Raw genomic sequence first — 27,772 nt, forward strand, 5'->3', positions numbered from 1 at the left:
TGCACAGGATTTTAGCCTAGTTATTTAAAATGAGCAAAAACCAAGCTTTACATAATCGAGTTTAAGTAAATTGGTTGACATTTAAACAATTTATATAATCGGGTTATACGTGTTAGCTTCAAGTTGAAACCCACATTAACCCGTTCGTTTTCAGTTTATGCTAATCCAACCATTTAAACGGTTCAAAACTTATTGACCCAAACCCACTTATTTTGAGTCAAGCTCGTGTTGGCCTATCATGTTGCATCAACTTTTGACAACCCTTGGAGGAAATAGGCTATGGATTTGTGATTTAGAATTGGACGAATCTTTAACAAAGGCAAGGGGAGTGAGAAAATGGAGTTATAGAGAAAAGGCTTGAAGGTTTGTGTTATCCCCATTGATGAGAGTTTTGATTGAGAACTTCTCTTCAACCTCAAATCTTGCCACCATGTATGAGCTTACCCTTTCAGCATCAGAACTTGACAAACAGACAGGGAACAAAGAGCAACAGTAAATAACAACGCAAATGACTGATTTCTTATGAAATAAGCAAATACAATGTTTCATCGGGAAAATCGGGAATCATTTAAATGAATCACCAACCGCAATGAAGAGAAATATTTAGGGGATGAAAAAGCATCCTAAGAACAAAACAAGTTACTGTAATAAAGAAAGCAAGAAATTGCGCCTTATATGGCCTCCAGAGCTTGAAGCATATCTGCCTTCAAATCCTCAAAGTCCTCAACTCCAAAACTGAATCGAATCAAGTTGTCTGAGATACCATACGCTAGCCTCTCAGATTGACTAAGATCCCTGTTTTTAAAATACATGCAAAGAGTAGATCAATCAACCAAACAATGCAAATCGACCTCCACAATTCACATAAATTTGACAAAGTTTACTTATCATGTACTCCGAATATGCTGCGAACATATACTCCCACATAATGACAACACTCTAAAAGGGTACTAACGGTTAAGTATACATCCCTAAATTATTAAGGATAGTTGTTTCTAGTTGCAAATAATAAATTTGCCCCAAATAAAGACAATGAAATAAGGAAAAAAAAAAAACTACTTTGGTCCCTTTTGTAGCAATATGCTTTTGTAACTATTTTCTGCTTCAATTAAAATTAATTCATCAAATCTTTCCAAATCTTGAAAATATATTTAAATAAGGAAAATAGCAGCTTTTGAACATATAATTGACAATAATAAAATCATAGCAACAAGGTGGTCCAAGGCCTAAGTGGAGGGACCATCATATTACACATCAGCGTGTAACTACTTATAATGACATAGCAAGTAGGACTAAATCCTAAGAATACCACACAACAGGCTATCAATTTTAAGTGATTTCTCTTCAACTTGACAACTTTTGAGCAATTTGCAATCTAGTAGTCTTAGGAAAATGATAACATGACAAATAAACTCCTCTTTATTCTGGTCCGTTACTTTCCAAGAAAAACGTAAAGAAAAGGCATACGTACCAGTAAGACATGATTGCAGGCTGATCAACAATGCTTTCACAGCCTCCAAATGATGGAGCGATATAAGCAATCTTCAATGCATCAACAAATCTAATTGTGTCCATCAGATCACCATCAATCTGTAATACAAAAGATAGAATGTTATTTCAAACTCGGATGTAGCTGCAATGAGGGCAACAGTTCAGGAAACAAATTTGCCAAATATCATTAACCAGTGCGGAACGGAATCACTCACCTCAAAACTAACCACTCCACCAAAACCAGTCATTTGCCTTTTAGCCAACTCATGCTCAGGATGACTAGGAAGGCCGGGATAGTAAACGCGCTTCACCTGCCAATATTGCCTAGTTAGTTCTGAACATCTCAAAGAATTTCAGAAACAGTTTCAAGGAAGTGATGAACATCATTTCACCACGAGCAAATACAGCACAGGGCATAGATGACACTGAAATATTAAATGTTATACATGCCTATACTTTATTACCTTTAAAGGACAACATTCCCATATTTAAGGCTGTCACAATACTAGTTTAGGTATTTAACATTCAAAAATCAATAGTCCATAGAGTAAGAACAAGAGACTATCAAGCTACAGTAACCATGAATAAACAAAGCAGATTGAGGTAGTGTTATTGATATGTTTGCATATTGAACCAAAGGTCTACAACATAACCAACCTGATGATGTTATTTGACAACCCAACCTTCTTATCACAATCAGAATAAATCAAGGACCTTTCTGCCCAATTGATCTATGCTTTACTCAAAACATTGCCATCAAAAAGATAGATTTTCTAACAACATAGTTCTAGTATTTCTATCAATAAATTTCAAGAGATAAAAATGGTTGAAGTTCGACCTCAAAAGCATGGGAGCCTTGTATTATCTACGAGAGAAAGAAGCAATGGTCAGTATAAGACTCTTGTCAACAAAGGGTCTGATGAAAACTAGCCTCCTTCAATTTACCATAATAAGAAGGTAAATTTTTTGGTAAGCAAAAGCTTCCATGGGTAATTTGTACCAAGGAATCTACACAATCTCGTGAAGAAAAGATGTTGCATAAGAAAGCAATTGTCTGTAAGATAAGTTGCAAGTCTTGTAACATAACACGTTAATATAGATAGGAGGGGGGGGGGGGGGGGGGGGGGGGGGGGGGGGCGGGGGGTGGTAACGTATAATAGAACACACCTAAATACAGGAGACCAAGAGCACACAAGGTTCCACCAGATATTCTTCAAAAAAAAAAAAAAAAAAGGTTCCACCAGATAAAGTCGCGTAACCAAAACGATAAACCAACTTAATTACCTTAGGATGTGCCTCTAAAACTTCGGCCATCCTCATTGCGGTAGTATTCTGCTGCTGTACACGAAGATGTAGAGTCTTCATACCACGAATGATCATGTATGCGGCATTCTGGACAAAAGTAAATCCAAACCATGAGAACTGAAGGGGGGCAGAGCCCAACAAATTTAATTCATAATAGGTAATAATTATGATACAATTTACTCTCAGTGTGCACATCCACTGACTCCCAAAATGATATGCTTAAGAAAGTCAAAAGCTACAATAATACAAGAAATACAAAAGCATGAATCTCACATAACCATGAATAACAAGAGCTAAAATAGAAAAGCAAAAATTTCCAGCAAAGATACTTACTGGGTTAAGAGTCCCACCAAGAATGTGATGCATATTGCGTATTGCAGATATCAATTTTAGTGAGCCACTGATGCAACCACCAAGCACCTACAAAAATTCACATTTCAAATGTATATATCAGAAACAGAAACCTAAGCACCAATTTTCTATATGATCAAATCCAAAGTAAGAGTCGACATACATCATTATGTCCCCCAATGAATTTTGTCATTGAGTGCACAACAAGATCAGCTCCCAGAGCTAGGGCCTTCTGGTTAAGCGGGCTGGCAAATGTTCCATCAATGCAGACCAAAGTTCCTTTCTTGTGGCAAAGATCTGATACCAGCTTAATGTCAACACATCTAAGAAATGGATTGGTCGGAGACTCTGTGAAGAAAAGAGTAACCTGCCAAACACCATATGATGTTGTTAATATCTTCATCTCTTGAACTACATACTTCGACCCCTTTTTTAGTAGTATCCAACTTTAACACTATTCACATACTTTGACCATCAGTGGTTATATACATTAGACCTTGTTAGATTTGTCTAACTTCCAACATCAACGTTTTATAATTTTTACGCATTGACAATGACAATGACAATTAACAATAACAAGGGCCAAAGTAGTGCTTTAAAAAATGTGCAGAGTCAAAATTGAACAGATAAAAAATATACAGAGGGTGTATTGGAGGAAAACAAAGAAAAAAGATAAAAACTAGAAGGCCAAAAGTAGTCTTCCCTGATTACTACTTACATTATTCTGATCCAATGCAGACTTCAGGCCTTCAACATCAGCAGGGTCAATGACGGTTGCCTAAAGTTAGAGGAAACAAAAAAAAAAAAAGCACGCAATGAGAACCAATAAAACCTCATCTACTAACAACACAATATACAAATCAGCAGCTAGGATACTTGGTTTTGAAATAGATGATAAAAAAAATGACAATCAAGAGACGGCCCTTAATTTCATACAGATTGATAGTATGAGTTTCAGAGAAAATTATAAAAACATAAAGAGCACATCACCTCGCATGATCTAGATTCTAGAAACATATTGAATGACATTCTGGGCAAGCTTATACTTTAAACCACTTGAATGGTCGAACCCCACTTTTATAATTAAAACATTTCATTCTACTTAAAAATGGTCTACTGGTATTCTCCCACATTATACGGACCTCTAAAATGCCAAGTAGAAATGAGCAAGACATGATAAAAGATCACATTTGATATACAATAAAATACCAAGTAATTAAGATTCTTCCACAAAAAAATAAGGAGAAATTTATATACATATACACGGATGGCATAAATTTACCTTGATTCCCATTTTTGGGAGGAAATTCTCAATAAACATTCTGGTCTTGCGGTAGCAATCAGTAGTAGTCACAATATGACCTCCAGCAGGAACCAGAGCCAACATCATGACAATACTTGCACACATTCCAGATGCCAATAACATTGTTGATTCAGCTCCTTCAAGTGCACTGTCACGTCATAAGCAATCAGATCGACATTCTACAAACTAAATAAGCAAGGATATTAAAAACAGCTCAGTGGATTGATAAAAAGACAAACCTCAGCTTCTCTTCCAAAACCTGTGACGTAGGATTACCATACCGGCCATACTCAAAACTTGTTTGACGCCCCTCCTACAAAGTGAGATAATTGATGTAAATTACAAATGAACACTACTCAATAGCAAGGAAACTACTGCACCATACCCCAAAAAAGATCACTCTTTCACAATAACAAAATCCGACAACAATCAGAACTATTCTCCCACCAAAAATCAAGTAATGTATCAACCAAACAGCTCGAACAATGAAAGCCAAAGATTAATACCTTGAAATCAAGAAGATCAGCAGTTTTCTTAAAGAAGTATGCAGAGGTGTTAACTACTGGAGTAGTAATAGCATCAGTAACAATGCCGCGCCCTAATCGTTCACCTGCACGACATCAACACTTCAGCAAGTTACACACAATATAATTGCAACAAAACTAAACACCATATTCCTCCTATCATGTATCATTATTTTCATTGCTTCCTTATTTCGACACGAATAAATTTGGCGCAGGTTTATCTAAAACCCGAAACACCAAAACCCTAATATCAATCAACAAGAGATCTATAACATCAATCAGCAAGTATGAACATATTCATTAATCAAAAATGTATTTCCTTTTTTTTAATCATTTATAGAAACATCAAATACTATCTTCAGAAATAAAATACTATCCAACTTAAACCTTAAAAACAACACCTCAACAAAAAAAAATAAACAAAAATGATTGAATAAATTTAGAAATTATACCAGCATGAATAGCAAGACTCCCATCAGAGCCCAAAAAATCATAAGAAGAAAACTCTACACCACCATTATCATCACTGTTAGTTTTACAATCAACAACATCATCAACCTCCGACGAATCATTCACGATTTCGACGGCGGCGACGGCAGCGGCGTCGACGGCAGTAGCCGCCGGAACACCGCTAAAATCACCCTCTTTGTTCGACCATGAAGCCGCAACAATTTGCGCAACACCGATGTTGCTACAGTTCCGGCGAGCTTTGGTGCTCAACTGCCGAACAAAGTTGGGAGGAAATCGCAGGATCATCGAGGAAAGACCGCTAGTACCGGAAAACGACGAACTCCCGCCAATTCCGGCGAAAGTCCGGCGATATTTACCGGCGTTTGAGGAAGGGATGTCGGGTTTCAAGGTAGCGGAGAATTCAGGCTCAGAGCGGCACTCGAATGCGGGAAAAACCCTAGCGTAGCAGGTGCTAGAAACCGCCATTGATGAAGATTGAAGGTTTTTTTGAGGGTTTTTCTCTCTCCTCGAGATTTGTGATGGTGGTGAAGTTTGGTTTGGGTGAGTATTGAGAGTTCCGTTGTCCGGGAAATGTGACGGAAATTTCTGAATGGAGAGTTGATTTTCAAATATAAAGGGGTGGTAATTGGTATTGGTTGGTGGGGAAACATTTGGGCTTAACTTAACTATGGTTAGTTGGAGAGAAAATGGGGTTAACTAAGGTTTTTTAAAGAATAAAAAAAAAATTGATTTTTTTTTTATATTTTTTATATTTTGGTTTTTCAATAAAAAAAGACTTTCTGTTTTTGTTGGACCTTGGATGATTTTATATTCTACAAGATAAGAGCTAAAGCGAGTAGGAGTGGCCCTGTTATTTCCCATCTTTTGTTTGCTGATGACAGTTTGTTGTTTGCTAGAGCGAACCGACGAGAATGCAAAGTTATAGTTGATATACTCAACCAGTATGAAGTAGCATCCGGGCAAAAAATTAATTATGAGAAGTCGGAGGTTTCCTTTAGTAGTGGAGTTAGCGACGAACAAAAGGGGGATTTGATGGGGGTTTTGAGCATGAGACAGGTGGAGAGACATGGTAAATACTTAGGGATTCCCACAGTGATAGGGAGGTCGAAAAAATCCGTTTTTGAGGCGCTCACTGATAGAATTTGGAAGAAGTTGCAGGGTTGGAAGGAAAAACTTCTCTCAAGAGCTGGGAAAGAAATTTTGATTAAATCAGTCATACAAGCCATATATTCCGACGTATTTAATGGGAATCTATAAATTCCCTAGTTCGGTTACTAATAGCATTCGATCGGTTATGGCTAGATTCTTTTGGGGTCAACGGAATGCTCAAAGAAAGATACATTGGAAAGCTTGGGATCTTATGTGTGCTCTGAAATGTTTGGGAGGTATGGGATTTAAAGATCTGGAGGTGTTTAATGATGCTTTACTCGGGAAGCAAGCTTGGAGGCTCGTCCATAAAGATAATTCAGTGCTTAGCAGAGTCTTGAAAGCTAAGTATTATCCGAATTCTTCGTTCCTCGATGCCTTTTTGGGGTATGGGGGTAGCTATTCATGGAGGAGTATTTGGAGTAGTAAAGCTCTCGTGAAGGAAGGCACCATTTGGCGAATTGGGAGTGGGAAGGAGGTGAATATTTGGCGGGATCCCTGGCTAGCTGATGCAGAAGGCAGGTTTGTTACAAGTTCAGAGGTAGCCGACTTTTCTACTGTAAGTGACTTGATTGATGAGCATTCAAGAGAATGGAAGACTAATGTTATAGCTGATAATTTTAATGAGCGTGATAAAAAATGTATTCTTGCAATTCCGATTAACTCTATGGCTACTAAGGATATGCTAACATGGGCGTTTACTAAGGATGGTTTATACTCAGCAAAAACAGCTTATATGTTGGGGAAAGGTTGTAATCTTGATGATTTTCACCAAGCTTGGGTGGAAATATGGGGCATGAATGTTTCGCCAAAGGTTCGACATTTTCTGTGGAGATTGTGTACGAATACGCTTCCCACAAAAGCTTTGCTGAACCATCGTCATTTACTTGATAATGTTGGGTGTCCTTGGTGTGTAGTGCAGGAAGAAACGAGTGCTCACGCACTGTTTGATTGTGCCCAAGTGCAGGAATTATGGGAGGACAACAATTGTGGGAATCTGCTGGTGGATAGGAGTGGGAATTGGTGTGATTTGATTGCTAGGTGGAAGAACATGGATGGGAAGTTGAAACAGAAAGCAACCTTCTTGATGTGGATGATTTGGGGAGAGCGTAATAACAAGGTATTTGAGGGAACTATAACCCCAAATAATGTGCTTCTTGCGAGATTGGACAGATTGGTTGAGGAGTTTGATTGCTATACAAAGAAGATTTATGGTAATTGCCAGGTGAGATCGAAGAAGAGTCCTACCAGGTGGCTCCCTCCGCCTTTGGGAGTTATTAAAATTAACTTTGATGCTTGTTTGTCAGAGGAGGGTTGTGTAATACCCTGTATTTTCATACGTATCTTCCAAATAAATTAATTAGGAATTATTTTATAAAAAGGGTATTTTAGTAAATTTATTATTTGGAGCCAAAATAATATTTGAATTTTGGCGCCAAAAGAATTTTTGAAAACTAATCATTATTTTGGATAAGAATTATTATCCATTTATCTTATCTTAAAAACCGGATTATTTACATATTTCGGATATTTTAATTAAAGCAAATTTTTATTATATTAAATGGCCGAAAATTCCCATTTATTTAGCTAGGAAATTTGGATTTTCTATGTATAGAAAATTTGATTTTCTTAGTTAATTATTGGTGAATAATTGGTATTTAATTATTCTATATTATTTACACAATTATTTTTATTCCTTAAACCGAGCAAAATCTTCCTAAATACTAGTAAGAGAATCTCCTATTTTCCTTAATTCTAATTCTCCATCTTTTTAGTATCCAATCATCATATTCTCTTGCCTTTTGTTCCTCTTGATTATTCCCCAAGTAATTCTAATTTTCTTATTATTTTTCATGACATACATACATTCCATATTCAAGTATACACAATCACCTTAATATCCAAACTTTCCTTAATTCTTTACTCACTTCTCCAAGTAATCTCTTAAATCCTAATTACCATAATTCTTCCTACATTTTCCTACCATAATTCATGCCCATACTAGCCTATAAATATCCCTTCATACCTCTCACATTCTTCACACCAATTCTCTTCTTTTCTTCTCCTCAATTTTACACAAATCATCCCGTTTATCTTTGAAGCCAATTTTCGGGCACTTCTGGTCAGTTTTTAGGGTATTGACGTTTCACAGAAGATTGTTCCTCTCGAAAAATCCTTGAGGTTAGGCTCAAGAATCACCCAATTCGGAGTTATATCGAAGGAGTTATAGCCTCTGCAAGTTCTGCCTATTCTTTCCAACGCAAATCCAATTCTTCTCTTTTCCTTGGTTTCTTATCTTTTTCTTCTTCTCTTCTCTTATTCAATTATTATTATTATTATTATTATGGGGGATTTATAAAATTACTATGAGTAGTTTTAATTATATAAAATCATATTTTAATGATGTTTATGAAAATTAATTAAAAGGTTCATGTACATATAGTTGGGGGTTTTTAATTATTTGTTAACCTTATATTGATTAAGGTTATATTTATTTGTAGGGTGTGTTCTATCAAGATTCTTGAGGTTCTTTTGGTGTGTTTTGCTATGAGATTCTTTTGGTGTGTTTGCTAAGCAAGGATCAAGGTATGTTAGGTGGCTAGATACCTTTGAAAGTGATTGATTTGAATAACATGTTTTATATGATTTGATTGGTGATTGAACTATGATTTGAAATAAATAATGTTTGGAGGTATTGATAAAAGTATTTTGAATGATTGATTTTTAAATCATGTTTGAATTACTTATCGTGTTTAAAGAAATGATTTAATTTTAAAAGGTTTTCAAGGAGGAGTTATTGATTTTGAAAAGTTATTAATATGAGATTTTATTCTCAAGTATTTATTTAAAAGGTTTTGATTTTGAAAGCATGTGAAAGGAGTTTGAATTATATTAAAATTATTGGATATTAAAAGGATTTATTATTGAACCATTGAAATATTATTATTAATGCTTTTTACGCATGTTGGTAATCCCACTATGCGGATTTGGTTTATTGATAGACTATGGACTTTGTATGACCTAGTCTTTCCTCAAGAATAGCCTTGTAATATAAGGAGACTAGCTTAGGGGGGTGTGCACACTTGGGTGAGAAATTGAATTTAACGAAATTGGTTCAAAAAGGAATTGGATTTTTAAAGGAATTGGTTTATCAATTATTTTGAATGTTGAATCATTGGAATTGGTTTTGAATCATGAGTTTTGGAATTATTGGATTATTTACTGGAAATTGGTTTTAAAACATGTTTGCGAATAAATTGAGTTTACATTATCCTGCACTTATCTTACTATTTTTATAAGTATTAATAAAAGAAAGTTGAGTTTCCGCTGCAAAGTATTGGTTTATTTTAGTAAGTTTGAGTAGCCTTGCGTTATCACGCGGCGGTAATACGCCCAAGTCTATCTCTACGGTATAATTATACGTATTATACTGGTATTTCCGTAGAGGGAGAGTTGGGGGTGTTACAGGTTGGGTAGGAATAGGTGCAGTGGCACGAGACAGCAGAGGGGAGGTGTTATTTTCAGCTTGCAGACGAGTGAAGGCTTGGTGGCCTGCTGAAATAGCAGAAGGCAAGGCTCTCGTGATGGCAATTAAACTAGCTAGAAGGCAGGGGTTCAAGGAAGTTGTCCTTGAATCGGATTGTGAAGTCCTCATCAATAGGCTTACTAAGGCAGTTGTATTCTTCTCCGACTTTGATGGTGTTCTTGAGGACATTATCTTTTTGAGCAACTATTTTTCTTCTTTTTGCTGGACACATGTAAAGAGGGAGGGGAATTATGTTGCCCAGCACTTAGCTAGAATCATCCCTTTTGGAACCGAGCAAATGTGGATTAATCATTGTCCCACGTCCATTGCTCCGTATGTACTCTCGGACATTTTGTCTCTTTATTAATAATTGTAACACCCCGTATTTTCGAACTATTACTTTATGTGTGTTTCAACCTGTAAAACCTAATTTCTAATTTAAATCTCAATTTCTAAATTAAAATGTTAATTTAATTATTAAGACCGTTCTTTGTTTTAAAGGTCATCCCAACCTTTTTAGACTCTAATTATAGTATTTTGACTTAACGTTTGAAAGTTATTATTTTAAAAAGGTTCTATATTTGAGTTTTGATCATTTCAAATGTATTTGACTTGTCTGAATTGATATTAGCCTTACAGGGTGATTCCTTAAGCTTAAGCATCAATTTAGCAAGTGCTACTAAATTATATGTAATTTTAATATCTAATCTATTGCGATTGATGCGGGTCATCATGGGTGATTACTTGACTAAAGTACCAATCTAATAGGTATAAAATGATTTTGGAGTTTTAAAAACGTTTTACATGCAATCATATCAATATCGATAAATTAAGTTGTATTGGGTGATTCCGTCAACTCGTTTATCGAATTGATATTGTTTATAAACTATTCTTTATTTTATATTTATAAAACTCATTACAATGTCCTTTAATTATTTAGGTCATTATAAATGAATAATATTATTGGTTTCGCATTTCATCTTTTATGTCGCTTTTCGTTACATATGAACTATATATATATTTTCTGTATTGTAATTTAAATTATTATTTTCACTATTATTATTGATATTATTGAGATATCAATATTATAATCTATATTGTTGTTTTTGAACGCGTTTTAAAATGCCTTCCGCTACATTCCTTTTCTAGTCCAGTTTCGAGCCAACTAGCATTTATCTATGGGTCGGGTTTTTTTCCCTTAAAACTTTCATGAATAAATAGATTAAGATAAGTAGCTTTCCTAATCTCATTCTTAAGCCTAAATTAATCATTTAATCAAGCCCATAAGTGTAGCTTAAGTTAGGGTTATATGAAGCTCATTAGAAGCCCAATTTCTCTCCCTTTTCACGGCAGCCTTAAGGCTGATTATTGATCAGTTTGTAAAAGCCTAAACTCCCTAATTACTCATGTAATAAAACCCCCTTTACTCCTCTTTAAGTGGCTGTCCAGGACCCTTCTTCTTCCTCTCTTTTAAACGTACAAAGCAAGATGATTGAGCGTTCTTTTCGCTGCTTGCATCTCTTCTGTTTCTGTCCTTCTTTCCTTCAAAATTTTGGTGTGATCTCAAGGCTCAAACATGGGGATTTTCGTGGTTAACTTGCTGCTGCTTTTCCTCTCAAATTCGAGCACTCAATTGTACTCAAGAACAACAAGACAAGGGGGTGAATGGAGCTTCGTTTGGGGCGTTTTGATGAGCAACCCTTGCTGCACTTTAATCTGATTTTTATGGCCTTCATATAAGAGGTAACTAGCACTATTCCAAGCTTTAGAAATCATGGCTAGGATAGGTTAAGGCTAGGTGCAAATTAGAGTTGGTTAGATTAGGATTTGTTTTAATTCAAGGTGTTAAAATTTCATGATTGTTTTGCTGCTTTGTGCGTGAGAATTGAGGGCTGCTCAGTATGTTAGATAGTTGATCTATCTGCCTATTTTTAATGTTTATGTTAAGGTATCATAAGGGTTTATTTTTAAGTTGTTAATGATGCATGCTGGTTGAGTTTAAGCCTTAAATTTATGAATTATAGCTGCTGTAAAAACAGCCTCTGTACCGTGTGCTTTTGTTGAACTTTAGCGTTGCTTATGATGGATTTCATGCTTGATTTACAGTAGTAACATGTTAGGTTTATCCCTAAATTGAATTATCATATTTTGGGCAAGTTTTGATGTAATTATATGCCTATAACTAAGCAAAGTTGCTGCTGCCATTTAAGTTTGTGAATCGAGTGGATTTAAGAGATGTATTGCCTAATTTATATGCCTAATCTTGTGCCTATTATAATCTATTATGTTTTTAGAGTGTGTATGTTACTAGGCTAAGGTTAATTATGGGTTTTAAGGTTGGTTTTGGGTGAGTTTGTTGTGCATTGTACTGCTGTAATTCTAATTAGGGGCTGCTGCATTGTCATGTAGTTTTTAGTATGTTAAAAGCATGAATTTAATCCTATCTTGTGTGTGTATATTGCCTAATGTGTGGATTAATATGTCCTAGTTTTATTTTATCATTTAGGCATGCTTTGGGTGTGTTCATGAAGCATTTAAGATGTCGTACAGTGGCTGCCATTTTTGGGTGTTAAAATTATATCATGAATAATTTAATTTTATTATATTTATATAATTCTATCTTTTATTTTGTTGGATAACTTACTATTTATTTAAATGAGTCGGTATAATGATGGAAATTGAGACCAAGGATCAATGTTGATTTATATTGTGAGTGTTTATGGAGTTTTAAAAATGGTTTTGAAGTGTCAAGTAAGTTGTCGACGTCGTTGTACTTTAAAGTAGAATAACACTGTCTTTAGCACCGCTTCGCCAAGGATTGTGTACGGAGTGTATTGTGATATTTTGTTATAATTAGCTTCGTACCCAAATCCAGACAATAAGAGTGACACCTTGTATATGATTTATAAATGATTTTGTATATTTTGAAGAATTTTGAAGTTAAACTCTTTTGAAGGATTTATATTGAATTTTGGTCTTAGAAGTAAAGACCTGCAGTATTTTAAATTAGGGTTGATGATCCCTAAAATGTGTTTGGATAATTTTGAAGAAGTATTTTTACTGTTTTATATGATTCGTGAGTGTAAGACAACCATTGGGCTGCGGAATTCAATGGTTGGAACATGCCAACATCTTGGGCTGCGGAATTCGAGATGTAATTTTCTAGGTTAATTGTTGTCGTCCGGAACTACTCGGGCTGCGGAATTCGAGTAGGAAAACTAGGAGTTTGGCCATTCTCAGACGCAGACGGCTGCGGAATCGTCTGTAGGTTCGCCCTGACAAACCTTTGATGGTGGGCTGCGGATTTCACCGGCGTTCATATTTTATATGCTTGCCTCACCATGGATCAGTTTTCGAAAAGTTAAAATTGTCTATTTCAATATTATTACACTTTTGAGAAGGTCTTAGTCATGAATTTTTCTTAATCTTTTTAAAGAATCTTTAAAACGAGTTAATTATTGTTTTTATGAGTTTATTGCTGTGTTTTGGGTGTTGTTTATTCTTACTCTGTGATCATGTGGTAATATAATTACTTTGTTCAATATACATGTTGTTTTGTTTTGTATTGTAACCATGTTGCGGGTGTTGACTTATATTCCTATCTATGTATCTTATTATGTTTATCTTGTCTATATTATGAAGTTGTTGCTTGACATGTATATATGTTGTATTATTTATATGTATGCTTCTATGCTTTACACTATGCTTAGCTTTGTGTTTCTACAAGTTTTGGGAGAACTGCTAGTTACTCCCCACTGATTGTGGAACCTAAATGTTATTTGCAGGTGAAGAGTAGCGTTTATTGAGTCTGGGTTGAGAGCAGAGTGTTTAGGTTGTTCTCAAGGAGTTTTATCGACTATCTTTTGATGTCTTTACCTCTCTTTATGAGATAGTCGAATTTGAGGTTGTTCTGCCTCGTTGGAAGTTTTATTTGATCATTTGGGATTTCTTTCTCTTCATTATTTTTGTTTCAGTTATTTATTTATTTTGTTTAGTTTTTAGTAACCCTTAGAGTGACATTCCGTCTTGACGTTATTTCCGCTAACGTCTCGCCTTCTTTTTTTGACGGGGTGTTACAATAATTTTGGCTCGTCGTCTTTTCTCAAAAGAAAAAAAAAGATAAGAGCTACACGGTCAATTGATCAAATTGGTAAATAAAAAAGACCTTTATGTACAATTTTGTTAAAAACTTTATCCGGCGACAATTTGGTAAATAACATAATCTCAGGCGATATTTAACTCAAAAAATACAAAAATTTCCGATAAATTACTCGTGAATGCTTTATTTAGTTTGTTTTTTTACCAACCTTTTTTATGGAAATAACAATCCTCATCAATCAATACTATTTTACTAAAGTAATCACTAAGATTATCCCAAAAGTACACGTGTCACAACCACATTAAAAAATTTCAATCTAAAAACCTTTTTTTTTTCTTTAATATTTGGTTAAAAAGAGAGAGAGAGAGAGAGAGAGAGAGAGAGAGAGAGAGAGAGAGAGAGAGAGAGAGATTATACGACCTAAATAATAAAACAATAACAATTTCAAGTAAATAAAATATTAAATGTATTATGTATACTCAATTTATAAACAAATACAAACTTATAGTAATATATATATATATATATATATATATATATATATATATATATATATATATATATATATATATATATATATATATATATATACACAAACTTATAGTAACATTTTTTTTCCTGTCAATATCCGAGCATTGCTCGGGCAAAGAACTAGTTTGACGGGAAAAAAAAAAAAGCATTAAGTATTTATTTTCACGTAAGTTTCATACCCCTTATTAACAAAATTTTTATAAAAAGGGGTTGGAAATAAAAAAAAAGGGGATGACATATAAATTCAAAATTTTAAACGGGAAAAATAAATTTAAAAATACAAAAAAAAAAAAATTAATTAAATTAGGACTTTTAAAGAGTATGTTGGAAAAAATAGATTTTTTTTTTGTCTAAATGTCGCCAGACTTTATTATTTTTATCAAATTATCGCGTATTGTAAGATTTTTTACCAAATTGTCGTTGGAATAATTTTTTTTACCAAATTGTCGCTAGAGGTCTTTTTTATTTACCAATCTGGTTCCATTCAAAAAAAAATTTACCAATCTGGTTAATTGGCCAAAGATACACGCTATGCGTGTACAATATAAGAAATTAGATGAAAAAAAATAATCGATTCAAGAGTGATTTCATTTTTTAAGGGAGTGAGAATAGTTGAATATGTAAATTTATATTGAAGAAAAGGAGCGGTTATTATAGAGTAGTTATGATAGGATTTTTTTTTAAAAAATAATAATTCTTAAATTTTAACTGTAATTGTTAAAAAAAAAAAGGTAAATTTACAACTTGATAGGGGTAATTTGGAGATAGTGAAATTTATCACCCAAAAGGCTCTTTCATTTTATATATAGGATTATTAATTAATATTATCTCTTTGAAATTATACTAAAAATAAAATAATTCGAGCTTTGCTACTACTAAAATACAACACTTTGACTTTTACTATCCATCTAAATTGTTATTTTATTTAACTGCCATCTAAAAGCAAAAAATATATGTTTTGCTACCATTTAGCATAATTGGTTAAGGTATTCTGTTAGTGGGGTCATCTACCTTCCAGCCACCCATACTCCCTGCTCACACCAACAACCAACCACCAACAACCACCCAATCACACGCACAATAGCCCCTGTCTCACCACCACGCACAACACCTCCTTATTTCCTCCATTGTCACTTCTATCACCACCAGCAATCAACTCCGGCCAATTTCCCTTGCTCCATTATCCGCCAACAACAGCACCTAAGCAGCAGCCCACAATCGACCACCAGCCCTGCCAAAAACATCGCTGCATAGCCACTTGGTACTCCTATCACTGCTCACCCCCTCACTCTTCTTACTAAACGACATAGTTGTTTTCCCAAGATTTACCATTTGTCCCAAAGCCTTCTAATATGTCTGCAAAATCTCTCTAATAGTATCAACTTCTTCTATATTGGCCTTAGAAAAAATGACACTATCATCAGCGAAGAACAAATGTGAAACAACCGGAGCCGGCTGAGAAACTTTGACACCATGAAGTCGCCCCTCTAGCTTTATTAAAGAGCCTTGACAATGCTTCAGCACATAAAATAAAGAGATATGGGGATAGAGGATCACCTTGTCCTAAATCCCTATGCGAAGTAAACTCCCCCGAAGGTGCACAATGTATCAGAACCGAGAAAGAAATAGTTGAAACACAATGTAGAACTTTGTCCACCCAACTCTACGCAAACCCCATTTTCTCCATTACTGCTCTCAGAAAGCCCCACTCCACCTTATCATAAACCTTTGCCATATCCAATTTTAGAGCCATCGAACCTCTCTCACTCCTTGATTTTTTTCATATGATGAAATAACTCAAAAGCCACAAGAATATTATTTGTAATCAACCTTCCCAGAATGAAAGCACTCTGATTAATAGATGTAATATCAGAGAGAAAAATTTTCAGTCGATTGGCAAGCACCTTAGTGATCAATTTATATACCACATTGCAAAGACTAATATGCCTAAACTCGGTCATATTTTCCGGCTCCTTCTTCTTGGAATAAGCACAATTAAAATTTTATTAATAGATTCCATAAATTGCAGCACCATTAAGCACACTAAGAACCAGAGTAGTAACCGAGGGATCAACAATGTGCCAATATGTTTGGAAAAATAAAGGACACATACCATATTATGTGGGAATTTTTTGATTTTTGGTTTAGATTATTTATGAACATAAAATAATTGTTAATTATGATGTGTTTGTAAACGTTGTTATTTAACTTCTTGTTGTTGAACTCATATAATGAAAACAAAAAGTACATCTTAAATCGTCAATCATCTCTTGTACGAGTATTAATTTTTCAAAGAATTATGTGATAGTCAAAGCTCATAAGGATGGTTTTCATCTATGTCTGCTTGTATTTAAAGATTAAATAGTTTAATAAAGCAACCATTTTCAATACAACCCATTATATCTATAATTTTAGAAATTAATTAAGAACAAGAAAAACCATTTGCAAAAAGAGAAAAAAAATACTATTTTATTTGTCAAGGGAGTGATAAACCTAAGAAAACAAAATAAAAATAATTACAAACCACAAAAATAACAAAATTTGAGACTTTTAGGGGATAATTCTAAACTAGATTTATCTTAATGTAGGGCATCTTCAAATTATTTTCAGTTCAGTTCAGTTCAGTTCTTAATTTTCTTCTCTCTTAAAATATTTAGTTCAGTTCAGTTTAGCTCCAATAAGTTCGTTTCAGCTCACCTCAGTCAATCAGAACAAGCCCATACTTTATATGTTCTAAATTTCCTTAATTAGTTGAGAAGATTGTAGCTTAAGTCTCTTAAAAATGAACTTAACACCAAGGTCCAAGGGTGCTTGGTTCGTAAAGTGATAAGGATTTGGAAACAAGAATGAAATCAAAGTGAAATAATGGGGTTGAAATTTGTTACTTAATACCATGATTATTTTTTTTTTTAAAAATCATGAATTTGATTTCACTTAATACCATGAATTTGGTTTATTATAGGGGTGAACAATTTATGTTTATTTAGTAAGTAAGAGTATGGTATGTATTGAATTGAAGTTCATCAATTGTACTTCATTCTGGAGAAATTCTCCAGAAAATAGAGAGGAAAAGAAACTTGAGAAAGAAGAAAGAAGAAAGAAGTTTGTTATTGAATGAATAATGAAATTATAGCATGCGTTTGGTGTTTATACAAGAATTAGTTACAAGACTTCTACTAACAACATGTAACAACTTTTCTAACTAACTAATTGTTGAGCTGTAAGTTTGTTGCTGCTGTTGCTTCATCATGCTGAGCTAGCTGCTGACTCGAGCTATATATTCCAACACCCCCCCCCCCCCCCGCCTCAAACTTGGTAGTGGTGAGGAAACCATGCCAAGTTTGGATAATAACTCCTGCTGCTAAGAAACAGGAAGTTGCTTAATGAATACATCTGCAATAGAGCTAAGCTTAATTAAACCCTCTAGGACTTTATCTCTGGTGAAATGATAGTCCACTTCAATATGCTTTGTTCTTTCATGGAAGACATGATTTTTAGCTATGTGAATAGTAGACTGACTGTCATAGAACAACTTGATAGGCTTTAAATCAAACAAGCCTAACTCAGGGAGAATCCTAACTAACCAATCAACCTCCCCTACAACATGTGATGACATAGCCTAATATTCTGCCACAGCTAAACTCTTGGAAGTTGTACTTTGCTTCTTAGACTTCCAGGAGATTGGAGAACTTCCCAAAAGTAAGACATAACCTGTTACAGATTTTCTGGAAGATGGACAAGCAGCCCAATCTGACTCACAAAAGGCTCTGAGAGTGAGCTGATCTATTGCCTCAAGTAGGATACCTTGACCAACAATACTAGCAACATATCTTAAGGTATGTTGCATGGTTTGAACATGTGGAACTCTTGGAGAATGCATAAACTGGCTCAAGGATTAAACAGCAAATGCAAGATCTGGCCTCGTATTTGTGAGAAAGTTCAATTTCCTAACATAGCACCTATAAAGAGCAGCATTGTCATGCAGCTCACCTTGATCAGAGTGAAGCTTCAGCGCAGAGGGAAAAGGAGATATCAAATTCACAATCTTGTACGAGTTCTTTGGTGAATTTCCTCTTAGATAAGACATAGACATTACCACACTTACTCACTTCAATACCAAGGAAATAATTCAGCTCCCCCAAGTCTTTAATGCTGAATGTCTTATGCAAGTGACTTTTCAAATCAGAAATTAACTGATCATTTGAACCTGTGATGATTATGTCATCAACATAAACAGCAACTAATGTCATATCAGCTGCATCTTTCTTCTAAAATAGAGAGTAATCATTCTTTGACTGAGAAAACCCTTGAAACTTCGATTCTTCAACTAATCTAGCAGACCATTGCCTAGAATCCTGTTTGAGATCATTTAAAGATTTTTTAAGTCTGTAAACATGTCCTGCAGGAGCTGAAACCCCTTCTGGTATCTTCAAATAAACCTCTTCATGAAGAGTTCCATGAAGAAAAGCATTATTTATATCAAGCTGAAACAATTTCAAATTATTCTGTGCACCTAGTGAAATCAAACACCTAACTATTAACATCTTGACAACTAGAGAGAATGTCTCTTCATAAACAACCCCATTTTTTTTTAGTGAAACCTTTTGCAACAAGCCTTGCTTTGTATCTCTCTATGCTACCATCATCATTCTTCTTTATTCTATAAATCCATTTGCAACCTATAGCTTTCTTCCTTTTGGGAAGCATGACAATGTCCCATGTATTATTTTTGTTGAGGGCAAAATGTTCTTTGTCCATGGCCTCTACCCAAGAAGGATCTGTAGCTGCTTCTGTATAACTTGTTGGTTCAACAAGTGTTTGGTTAACACATATTTCCAGCAGCATAACATTGATAATATGAGAGATGGAGAAGGAGGTTTGCTAATTCTGCAAGGTTGTCTATGTGAAACATCTGAAATATCAGATTGAACTGAAATAGGAATAGGATTTTGAGAAGTGTGATCATGTATCACGGGAGAGGTTATAAAAGGAACAGGATCAATGGTAGTGGTTTTTGAGAAAATTTCAAGAATGTCATGAGATGAGTTTGAGACTGATGTAATGATGGGAACAAAAACTTATTTGCATAGTGTATACACCCAAATGTGTCTCCCCAAAACCAAACCAGTGATGAATACCTTTCACGTCGTTTGATTATCGAACAAAGTGAAAGTGTGAAAAGTCTAGTGTTACGGTTGTTTTTATTAAATTCTTTCTTTCTATTTTCAAAAATCTGCTCTATTTATGAAAATAGCCAGTCCAATTTAATTTGGTCCATGATAAGGGTCCAATAATAGTGCAGTTGGATAAGGCTTGAAAAGGGCTTTCCAACGATATATTATAAGCCCAACTCCGATGAATAATGAGGAACTTATAGCTAGGGCTGGCCATTTCGGATATCCGATCCGATCCGAAATTTCGGATATCCAAAAATTTTGGATCGGTAAATACTCAATCCGAAAAACCGGATGATATCCGAAATTTCAGATCGGATCACCAGATATCCGATCCAAAGTTAAAGTGCAATTGGCCCATTAGTCCATGACCGCCCAAATTAGCAAATAATTGAAATAGAAAAGCTGCTTCTTTTTTAGTGGAAAAGGGGAATGCATTTTTTAATTAAATCACCAGTACATTACACAGTAGGAAGACGAAGACCAAAATCACCAAATACCAAGCCTTTGGTTTACAGCCATTACAGGCTTACAATAATAAAAGCTTTCACATTTATGTATATTACCAATTACTTTAATTTTTAGATCTACGCATTCACTTGTTAGCTCTGAAACTAAGAAAGACTGGGCGGCGGTTGCCGGAACACAACTTACACAAGTGATGAAGCGCAGTGGCGGATCCAGGATTTGTAGAATAGGGGTACGAAATTAAGTTTAATAAAAAAAATTACAAAATAAAAATTAATATGTGGACCGTAATAATTTTTTCTTAACTAAATTACAAAATATAAAGTAATATGTGGAGCGTAATAATAATTTCTTAACTATTGTATTAGTATTTGCGTGTACTATACACCCTATCTTCAACAACAAGGCTTATAATTGAGTAACGAAATATCTTTTCAAAAAGAGATTGTCTAAAAAACCTGTTATGGTAACAATAGATCTCTTTGATTAAAAGTACAATTCTACCGGAGAAAAATAAACAATATTACCTAAGAGACCTGTTATTGTAACAACAGGTCTCTTTGTTCAAAAGCAATACTGTGGTCTGTGGAATACATATCACCTAGGAGACCGCCTAAAACAAGTTTTAAAATAGGCGGTCTCTTATAGTTTAGTACAAAAAAGGCGCGCTAATGAGGCTGTTGTGGTGGAATACTGATAACAGCATCTAAGAGACCGCCTATTAAATACAGGCGGTCTCTTTTTGTATCAGTTTTTTTTTTTTTTTTTTTCCGCGGAATGGGGGTACAGCTGTAACTCTATGTACCCCCTAGATCCGCCACTGATGAAGCGACAGCTGCCGGAACACGAGTGGGCTATACAATAGCACAATTGGTTAAGAATATGTGGCTAGTTGGTTGCGTCGCTTCGGTGATGTGGTCATGGGGAGGGAGTCTCGGCGGCTTATGGGTGGCTAGGGCGCTTGACACTGTGGCTGCGGGAGACTAGGAGAGAGATTGAGTGAAAGAGTGAAAGTTTTAAAGTTGAGATTTTTGAGGCATTTGACACTCTGACAGATTGTCTAATTTTTTAAAGAATTTTTAGTTTTTTTTTTTAATGAAATGGAAAACCGGATCGGATCGGATATCCGAAATTTCTAAATTCGTGATCCGAATCCGATCCGAAAATTTTCTAATATCCGATCCGAAATATCCGAAATTCAAAAAACCGGATCGGATATCCAAATTTTCGGATCGGATCAGCCAGATCACGGATCAGATCGATCGGATCGGATTTTTTGCCCAGCCCTACTTATGGCCAAAATACTAAATTGGGGCCGAAAATGAATTTTATATGCGGCCCAATGATCTAGAGGAGGGCCTATTAATTATTAGGAAATTTTGACTTTTGCTACCTCACAAACACCTCAATTTCAATTTTTCTACGTATCAAAACTTTTATTTTATTTTGCTACCTAACATTTACACTTTTTTAAGTTTTGCTACCTGTTAACGGTTCTGGACTGTTGACATTAAAGGGCCCCACTCACCTAACTAACCTCCCGTATCGTTCTTCTCTCTCCACGAATCTACCCTCTGCCATCCCATTTACTCTCTTTCTCACTCTATTCTCACTCCATTGAATTCATTCAACACCTAAAATTAACTCCAGTAGTATAAAAATGAAATCGAGTTTAAGTAACTTCAAAAGTAAATGGCAATTAAAATGAGAAAAACAACCAACACTCCACTCAAGATCCCACCACCTAGATACGAATGTTGCATGATTAAGAACTTGTGGTTAATCTGCTGCCAAATATTACAAGTGTAAAAATTGGATCGTTACAGGGTCATTGAAAGGCGAAGGCCATGACCAAAGAAAGACACACAAAGCACGCAATAAGCAAAGCTGAGTATAAACAAGCTGCGAAACGTAATAAGAAATCCCTAGCATGCCACTAATAATCAATCATCACACATTATCAAATTATAGACTCAACACACGACTCAACTGTCAGTTTATTAAGACTTCACTATTTAAAAGTAATTAACTCATCATTTTTTTCCCATTGGATTAAGCAATAGACTAGGTTGTCCAACCCATGCTCCATTTGGAACATCAATAAAAGAAAAATCTCATGCCTCCTTTAGAAAACATCAATAAAACATCCAACGACCACGGGCGCGACTCCGTGACCATAGCTAGTTTTTTGGTCCAATTTATTCCAATTGGGCCTGGTCCATAAATGATTCAATTACAAGCCCAAGGTCAAAGGTTCAACTCTCCAATCCATGCCAAGTCAAAGTCAAGTCAAAGTTAAGTCAAGGTCCAATCAACATGGCAAGCCCATTTGGCTTAAGGCCCAACTCTCCCATTATGCAAAGGTATAAAAGCCATCAATTGTACCATTTTACATTCATTCACATATAGCCTTAAGCAATTAATTCTCTTGCATAGCTTTCTCTCTCTAAACACTATTTGACTTCGGCATCGGAGGGACCTTCCTCGGCACAACCCCCGAGGCCAGTTACATGTGTTTGTTGTGCAGAAAATCCTTGGCCCAACGTCACTTGGACCAAGCCCAGTCTTCAGCCACTTCAGAAGGACCTTGCCGAAGATCCTATTGCTTTACCCGAAACAGCTAGTATGAGATATCATATAACTCCTAGTTTTTGAAAAATATTTGAAATAAGAGACTCGTAGATCAGACGGCCTCAAGAAAAGTACACGGCTAATACCCCGTATACCCTAACCCCTGATTGTCATTACTCCAGATGTGCACAAATCCAGAGTTTTATTGCTCATCCATCTTGCACTTTACGTGATTTACAAATTTAGACTTGGTAATGACTCATTTTCAAAACAATACAATCAATCCAATATCAATTCAATCAAGTAAAGCAAGTTTCCAATATCAATTCTTAATTTATTAGTGACAAGCAACAGTTATTATATATTCATTTAACTACCTCGGTGTATAAACACCTTGAGTGCATAAAGCACCCCACAATCTTAACCTCGTCATATAATATAAGACTTAAAAACTCCCTCTACTCAAATCATAATTAATTCATGAAAGAGTATTAAAAATTAACCTCATGGAACCATTATCAAATTAATTCCACTTATAGACAACCAAGAATCCATAACCTTTAATTAATCATAACATATCCAATTGATTATACAATCACTTATACATCACCCAGAACCGTAGTCATATACTTATATCTCAAACCTGCCTCAAACACAATATACGGAAATCACAATTATAACCAAACAATTTAGCCCAGTCTTTTCTATACTTGGTACTAAGTTCTCGATACATCCCTAAACATGCATCTAAAGGCAAGGTTTCATAACTTGTACGTAGCTCGTATAAACAATCTTTTGTGCCACTTTTAATCACTTAAAAGTCTCCTAGGGAATAATCACTTCCAAGAAAACAACCAACAATCATAAATTAATAATTAAACAAATTTCTATCAATATAAATTTGATTAAAACTCCTTTAAAACATATTTTTATGCTTAATTAATCAATAGAAATTGAATAGGAACGAAATCCCCAATTTAATTGCTCATTAGCATCCTAAAATCTTAATTTAAATAAATTGAAACCCTAGGTTTTAAAATCACCAAATCTGAAAATTAAAACAACATTATATAATCTGAAAATATGAATTTAAACACCCAAAATATAATTTTTCATACTATTAAAACTAATTTCAAACAATTAAATAAAAAACCCAAAACAAATTAATTAAGTACTAAGTAAAAGAAAACAAAGGAGGAGGAAGGGGGCAGCCACGGTGGCCGGCAGGGTGGCTCGCCGGCGGTCAAAGGGCGACGGCGGCAGGGATGCACGCCGGTGGTGGCTGGGCGGCATTAGCAATGAGGGGAGGCAGTGAGCTTTGCTCACGTAAGAAGAGGAAAAAGAAAAAAAAAGAAAAAGGAAAAAGAAAATAGAAAATAAAGGGAAAATAAAAGAAAAATAAAAATAAAGGAGAAAGAAAATAAGACTAACCTTTTGTGTGGGAAAAATTTTGGGGATGTATGGGGTATTTATAGAAGCTAAGAGAGAGTTGAAGGGTAAGTAAAAATATTGGGCTTCATAAAAATAATAGGCCAATTAAGGAATAAAAATGGACTAAGCTTTGTTTATATGGCATAAATTATAGAATGATGGTTTATAAAAAATTATTTGTAATAAAATCGTTTATCAACCCAAAAATAATTTAAAAATTTTAAAATTAAATGTAGGAAAAAAAATAAAAATAAATATTATAGATAAAATAAATATCATTTATAAAATATTTACAAATACGGGGGATTACATCAACCTTGTGGTTGTTGATAATGGCCAGTCCAGCCATGATCATTGTTAATCAAATCTTGATGGAGGCTCCTCATCTATATCAGTTAAGGGAAGCAAGTTCCTCCTTGCAGGTTCGACATTCTCCTAATCAGGAGATGTCTTGTATTAAGTTACTAGGGACGGTAGCTCATGGTCAAGGATCCAAAGATGTCCGTTGTTTGTCAGTTTTGAAGAGGTAGTCATTTGCTCACATTGACTTCCATCGACCTTGTGTACCGTTCTCTTTGCTAGGCCCTATACATGCTACTCCCATTTTCAGTTTCCACACCTTCTTTGCTCCAGTTTGGATATTTTATGGTGGCAGCAAGTTCATGATTCACATGTAAGTCTTAACGGGGGTTTGTCTTGTAGGTTTCTAATCAATTGTCACGGTAGCAGTGCTATCCTTCGTATATGTTATATAGCCAAAGCATGTACTCCCTCCGTTTTTAAATACATGCTCCACTTTCCTTTTCCGGCCGTTTTTAATACTTGCTCCATGTTCTCTTTTGGAAAGCTTTTACAATATTTAATTTATTTATCACACTTGGTGGCCAACATAATTCTCTCCCTCCTCCTATTCTTCCACTACTTTTGCTTTTTACAATTTTTTATTTTCTCAACTATTCCATTACCTCCATATTTATTACTTTCTCCAATTTCTTCTAAAACTCCGAGTATGGAGAAATGGAGCAAGTATTTAAAAACGGAGGGAGTAATAGGATTTTAGTGTGTGTCTTGTATTGTAGTTTCTTTTTATTAGGCAAGATTGTAATTTGCTCCTTATTTATGAAATAAATAAATAAATAAGGAAAATTTGTTCAAAAGGACCAAGAAAGGTGACTCTTTTTTCAAAAAGACCAATTAAGCCAAAAGTTGTTCAAAAGGACCACAAAACACATTTTGGGTTGCTGAACGGGACCACGTCACATTTTCAGGCAAGTCAACGCCGGAGTCCAGCGTTGACCAACACGTGCTAGTCACGTGACTCATTAAGTAGGGTAAATTTTTATTTATTTTTTTCTTGTTTTCCCATTAATCCTCACTAATTCCCCCCAAAAATCACCTTTTCACCCAAATTTTCTATTTCTTCTTCTATCTCTCTCCTCGAAGTGACTGAACATGGCATTTAGTTTGCTCTACCATTGTTGGTGAGATCAGAGGAGCAATTTAATAGGGTATTAAAAGGTAAAGTCTTTTTGTTTTCTCTCTCCTATCATTTTCTCAGCCTTATTTGGGTTGGTTTCTCACCATTTTCTTGATTTTTTTTTTTTTTTTTTTTTTTCGACCCTAACAATGGCGATAGGAAAGGGAAAGCAGAAGGGGAAGCGAAAAAGGCGCATAATTTTTAATGACTTGATATTCAGCTACACTAAAATCCAGAAGTCCTCTTCAGTTTTCCCATATTCATGTTCCTGCAAATCCAATTTTGAAATATAAAAAACGAACAACATCAAGCAAAATTCCCTCAATTCGACAAGTTGCAACCAAATTCATAGTACTAACCTTGTTCCGCTTTTCCTCAATTGCAATCTTGATCAATTTGTCAACAAAAAGAGGTGCAATTGCAGATTTGTCATTCTATGGTTCAGTCAATTCAAGGAGAGAGAAAGAAGAAGAAATAGAAAATATGGGTGAAAAGGTGATTTTTTTTTGGGGGGGGGGGGGGAGGGAATTAGTGAGGATTAATGGGAAAAAAAAGGTAAAAAAGGAAAATAAATAAAAATTTACCCAACTTAATGAGTCACGTGACTAGCATGTGTTGGTCAACGCCTTGCCTGAAAATGTGACATGGTCCCCCTTAGCAACCTAAAGTGCGTTTTGTGGTCCTTTTGAACAACTTTTGGCTTAATTGGTCCTTCCGAACAAAAGAGACACCTTTCTTGGTCCTTTTGAACAAATTTTCCAATAAATAAAGATCAAGCCCAAGTATCAAGTTTGTAGCAAATCAAGCCAATCAATATAAAGCATGTCATGGTGATAATGTTTAGAAAATATAGAAGAATTAGAATTGTATTTCTTGATCATAATATTCCACCCAACATCCATATTTATACAAGATCTCTCCTTGAGCAACAAGGAAACCAAAACTTATTTAACTTAGGAAACTAATTATCTTTTCCTAAGATAAACTATAAGAAAATATATCTTGTAATCAAATAATATATCATATCTTTCCTAATACCCCCCCTCAAGTTGGAGCACTTGAATCAAAGATGCCCAACTTGCTTAAGAGATACTCAAATTGTGATCTACCCAAGGCCTTAGTAAATATGTCGGCCAATTGCTCATTTGTACGCACATGAGTAGTAGTAATGAGGCCCTCTTGAATAGCATCTCTAACAAAGTGGCAATCCACTTCAATATGTTTTGTGCGTTCGTGAAACACGGGATTTTGAGCAATATGAATAGCCGCTTGACTATCACAATAAATTGGTATAGCACGGGGATGTTGAATGCCCAAGCTAAGAAGTAAGCCCTTCAACCACTTCATTTCACACGTAATAGCATACATAGACCGATATTCAGCCTCGGCGGAGGACGTTGCAACCGTGTCTTGCTTCTTTGTTTTCCAAGCAATTGGAGAGTGGCCTAAGAAGACAAGCCACCCCGACAGGGACCTCCGAGTGAGGGGGCATGCTGCCCAATCGGAGTCACACCACCCTTGCAAAGCAAGTTCACTATCCGACCTTAGTAAAATGCCTTGATTCGGGGTACATTTGAGGTAACGAACAACTCTAAGGGCAGCCTCCCAGTGTTCTTGCTTCGGTGCTTTCATGAATTGTGACAAAACGTGCACCGAGTATGTGAGGTCTGGGCGTGTAACACCCAAATAAACCAAGCGTCCAACTAGCCTCCTATATGCTGCTGGGTCCGTGAGCAGTGGCCCGGTGGCACGTGCCAAACGATGGTTTTGTTCCATTGGGGTGTTAGCAGGTTTCGACCCCAAGAGTCCCGTCTCCGAAATAATGTCAAGAGCGTACTTACGTTGACACAAAAATAGCCCCTTAGAACTCCTAGCCACTTCAATGCCGAGAAAATACTTGAGCA

At 35.3% G+C, this 27,772-nt stretch overlaps 2 protein-coding genes across 2 annotated transcripts; one reads left to right on the top strand and one right to left on the bottom strand.

The window, feature by feature from the left end:
* Window positions 1–493: 493 nt before the first annotated feature.
* Window positions 494–6,035, bottom strand: LOC145593622 (cystathionine gamma-synthase 1, chloroplastic-like). The gene is made up of 11 exons (XM_081649907.1): window positions 5,427–6,035; window positions 4,957–5,060; window positions 4,690–4,763; window positions 4,430–4,598; window positions 3,866–3,925; window positions 3,311–3,514; window positions 3,130–3,216; window positions 2,776–2,883; window positions 1,707–1,802; window positions 1,472–1,590; window positions 494–795 (listed from the first exon to the last, which is right to left on the bottom strand). Exons 1-11 carry the CDS (start codon window positions 5,908–5,910, stop codon window positions 672–674), a joined length of 1,629 nt encoding a protein of 542 aa, XP_081506033.1. The 5' UTR covers window positions 5,911–6,035; the 3' UTR covers window positions 494–671.
* A 96-nt stretch (window positions 6,036–6,131) lies between these two features.
* LOC145594306 (uncharacterized) lies at window positions 6,132–6,702 on the top strand. The gene is made up of 2 exons (XM_081650642.1): window positions 6,132–6,146; window positions 6,265–6,702. The coding sequence occupies exons 1-2, from the start codon at window positions 6,132–6,134 to the stop codon at window positions 6,700–6,702; spliced, it is 453 nt and encodes a 150-aa protein (XP_081506768.1).
* Window positions 6,703–27,772: the final 21,070 nt, after the last annotated feature.

The sequence above is a fragment of the Chenopodium album genome, chromosome 19, assembly GCF_948465745.1.
Source record: "Chenopodium album chromosome 19, dcCheAlbu1.1, whole genome shotgun sequence".
NCBI classification, from domain to species: domain Eukaryota; kingdom Viridiplantae; phylum Streptophyta; class Magnoliopsida; order Caryophyllales; family Amaranthaceae; genus Chenopodium; species Chenopodium album.

What these genes read in the sequence shown, in the direction of transcription:
- LOC145593622 (XM_081649907.1), bottom strand. Translation starts at nt 5,910, where the DNA reads ATGGCGGTTTCTAGCACCTGCTACGCTAGGGTTTTTCCCGCATTCGAG. An exon ending in GAGTCTTGCTATTCATGCTG is followed by an intron (nt 5,061 to 5,426) that starts GTATAATTTCTA and finishes GATGTCGTGCAG; the next exon opens with GTGAACGATTAGGGCGCGGC. An exon ending in CTGATCTTCTTGATTTCAAG is followed by an intron (nt 4,764 to 4,956) that starts GTATTAATCTTT and finishes CTCACTTTGTAG; the next exon opens with GAGGGGCGTCAAACAAGTTT.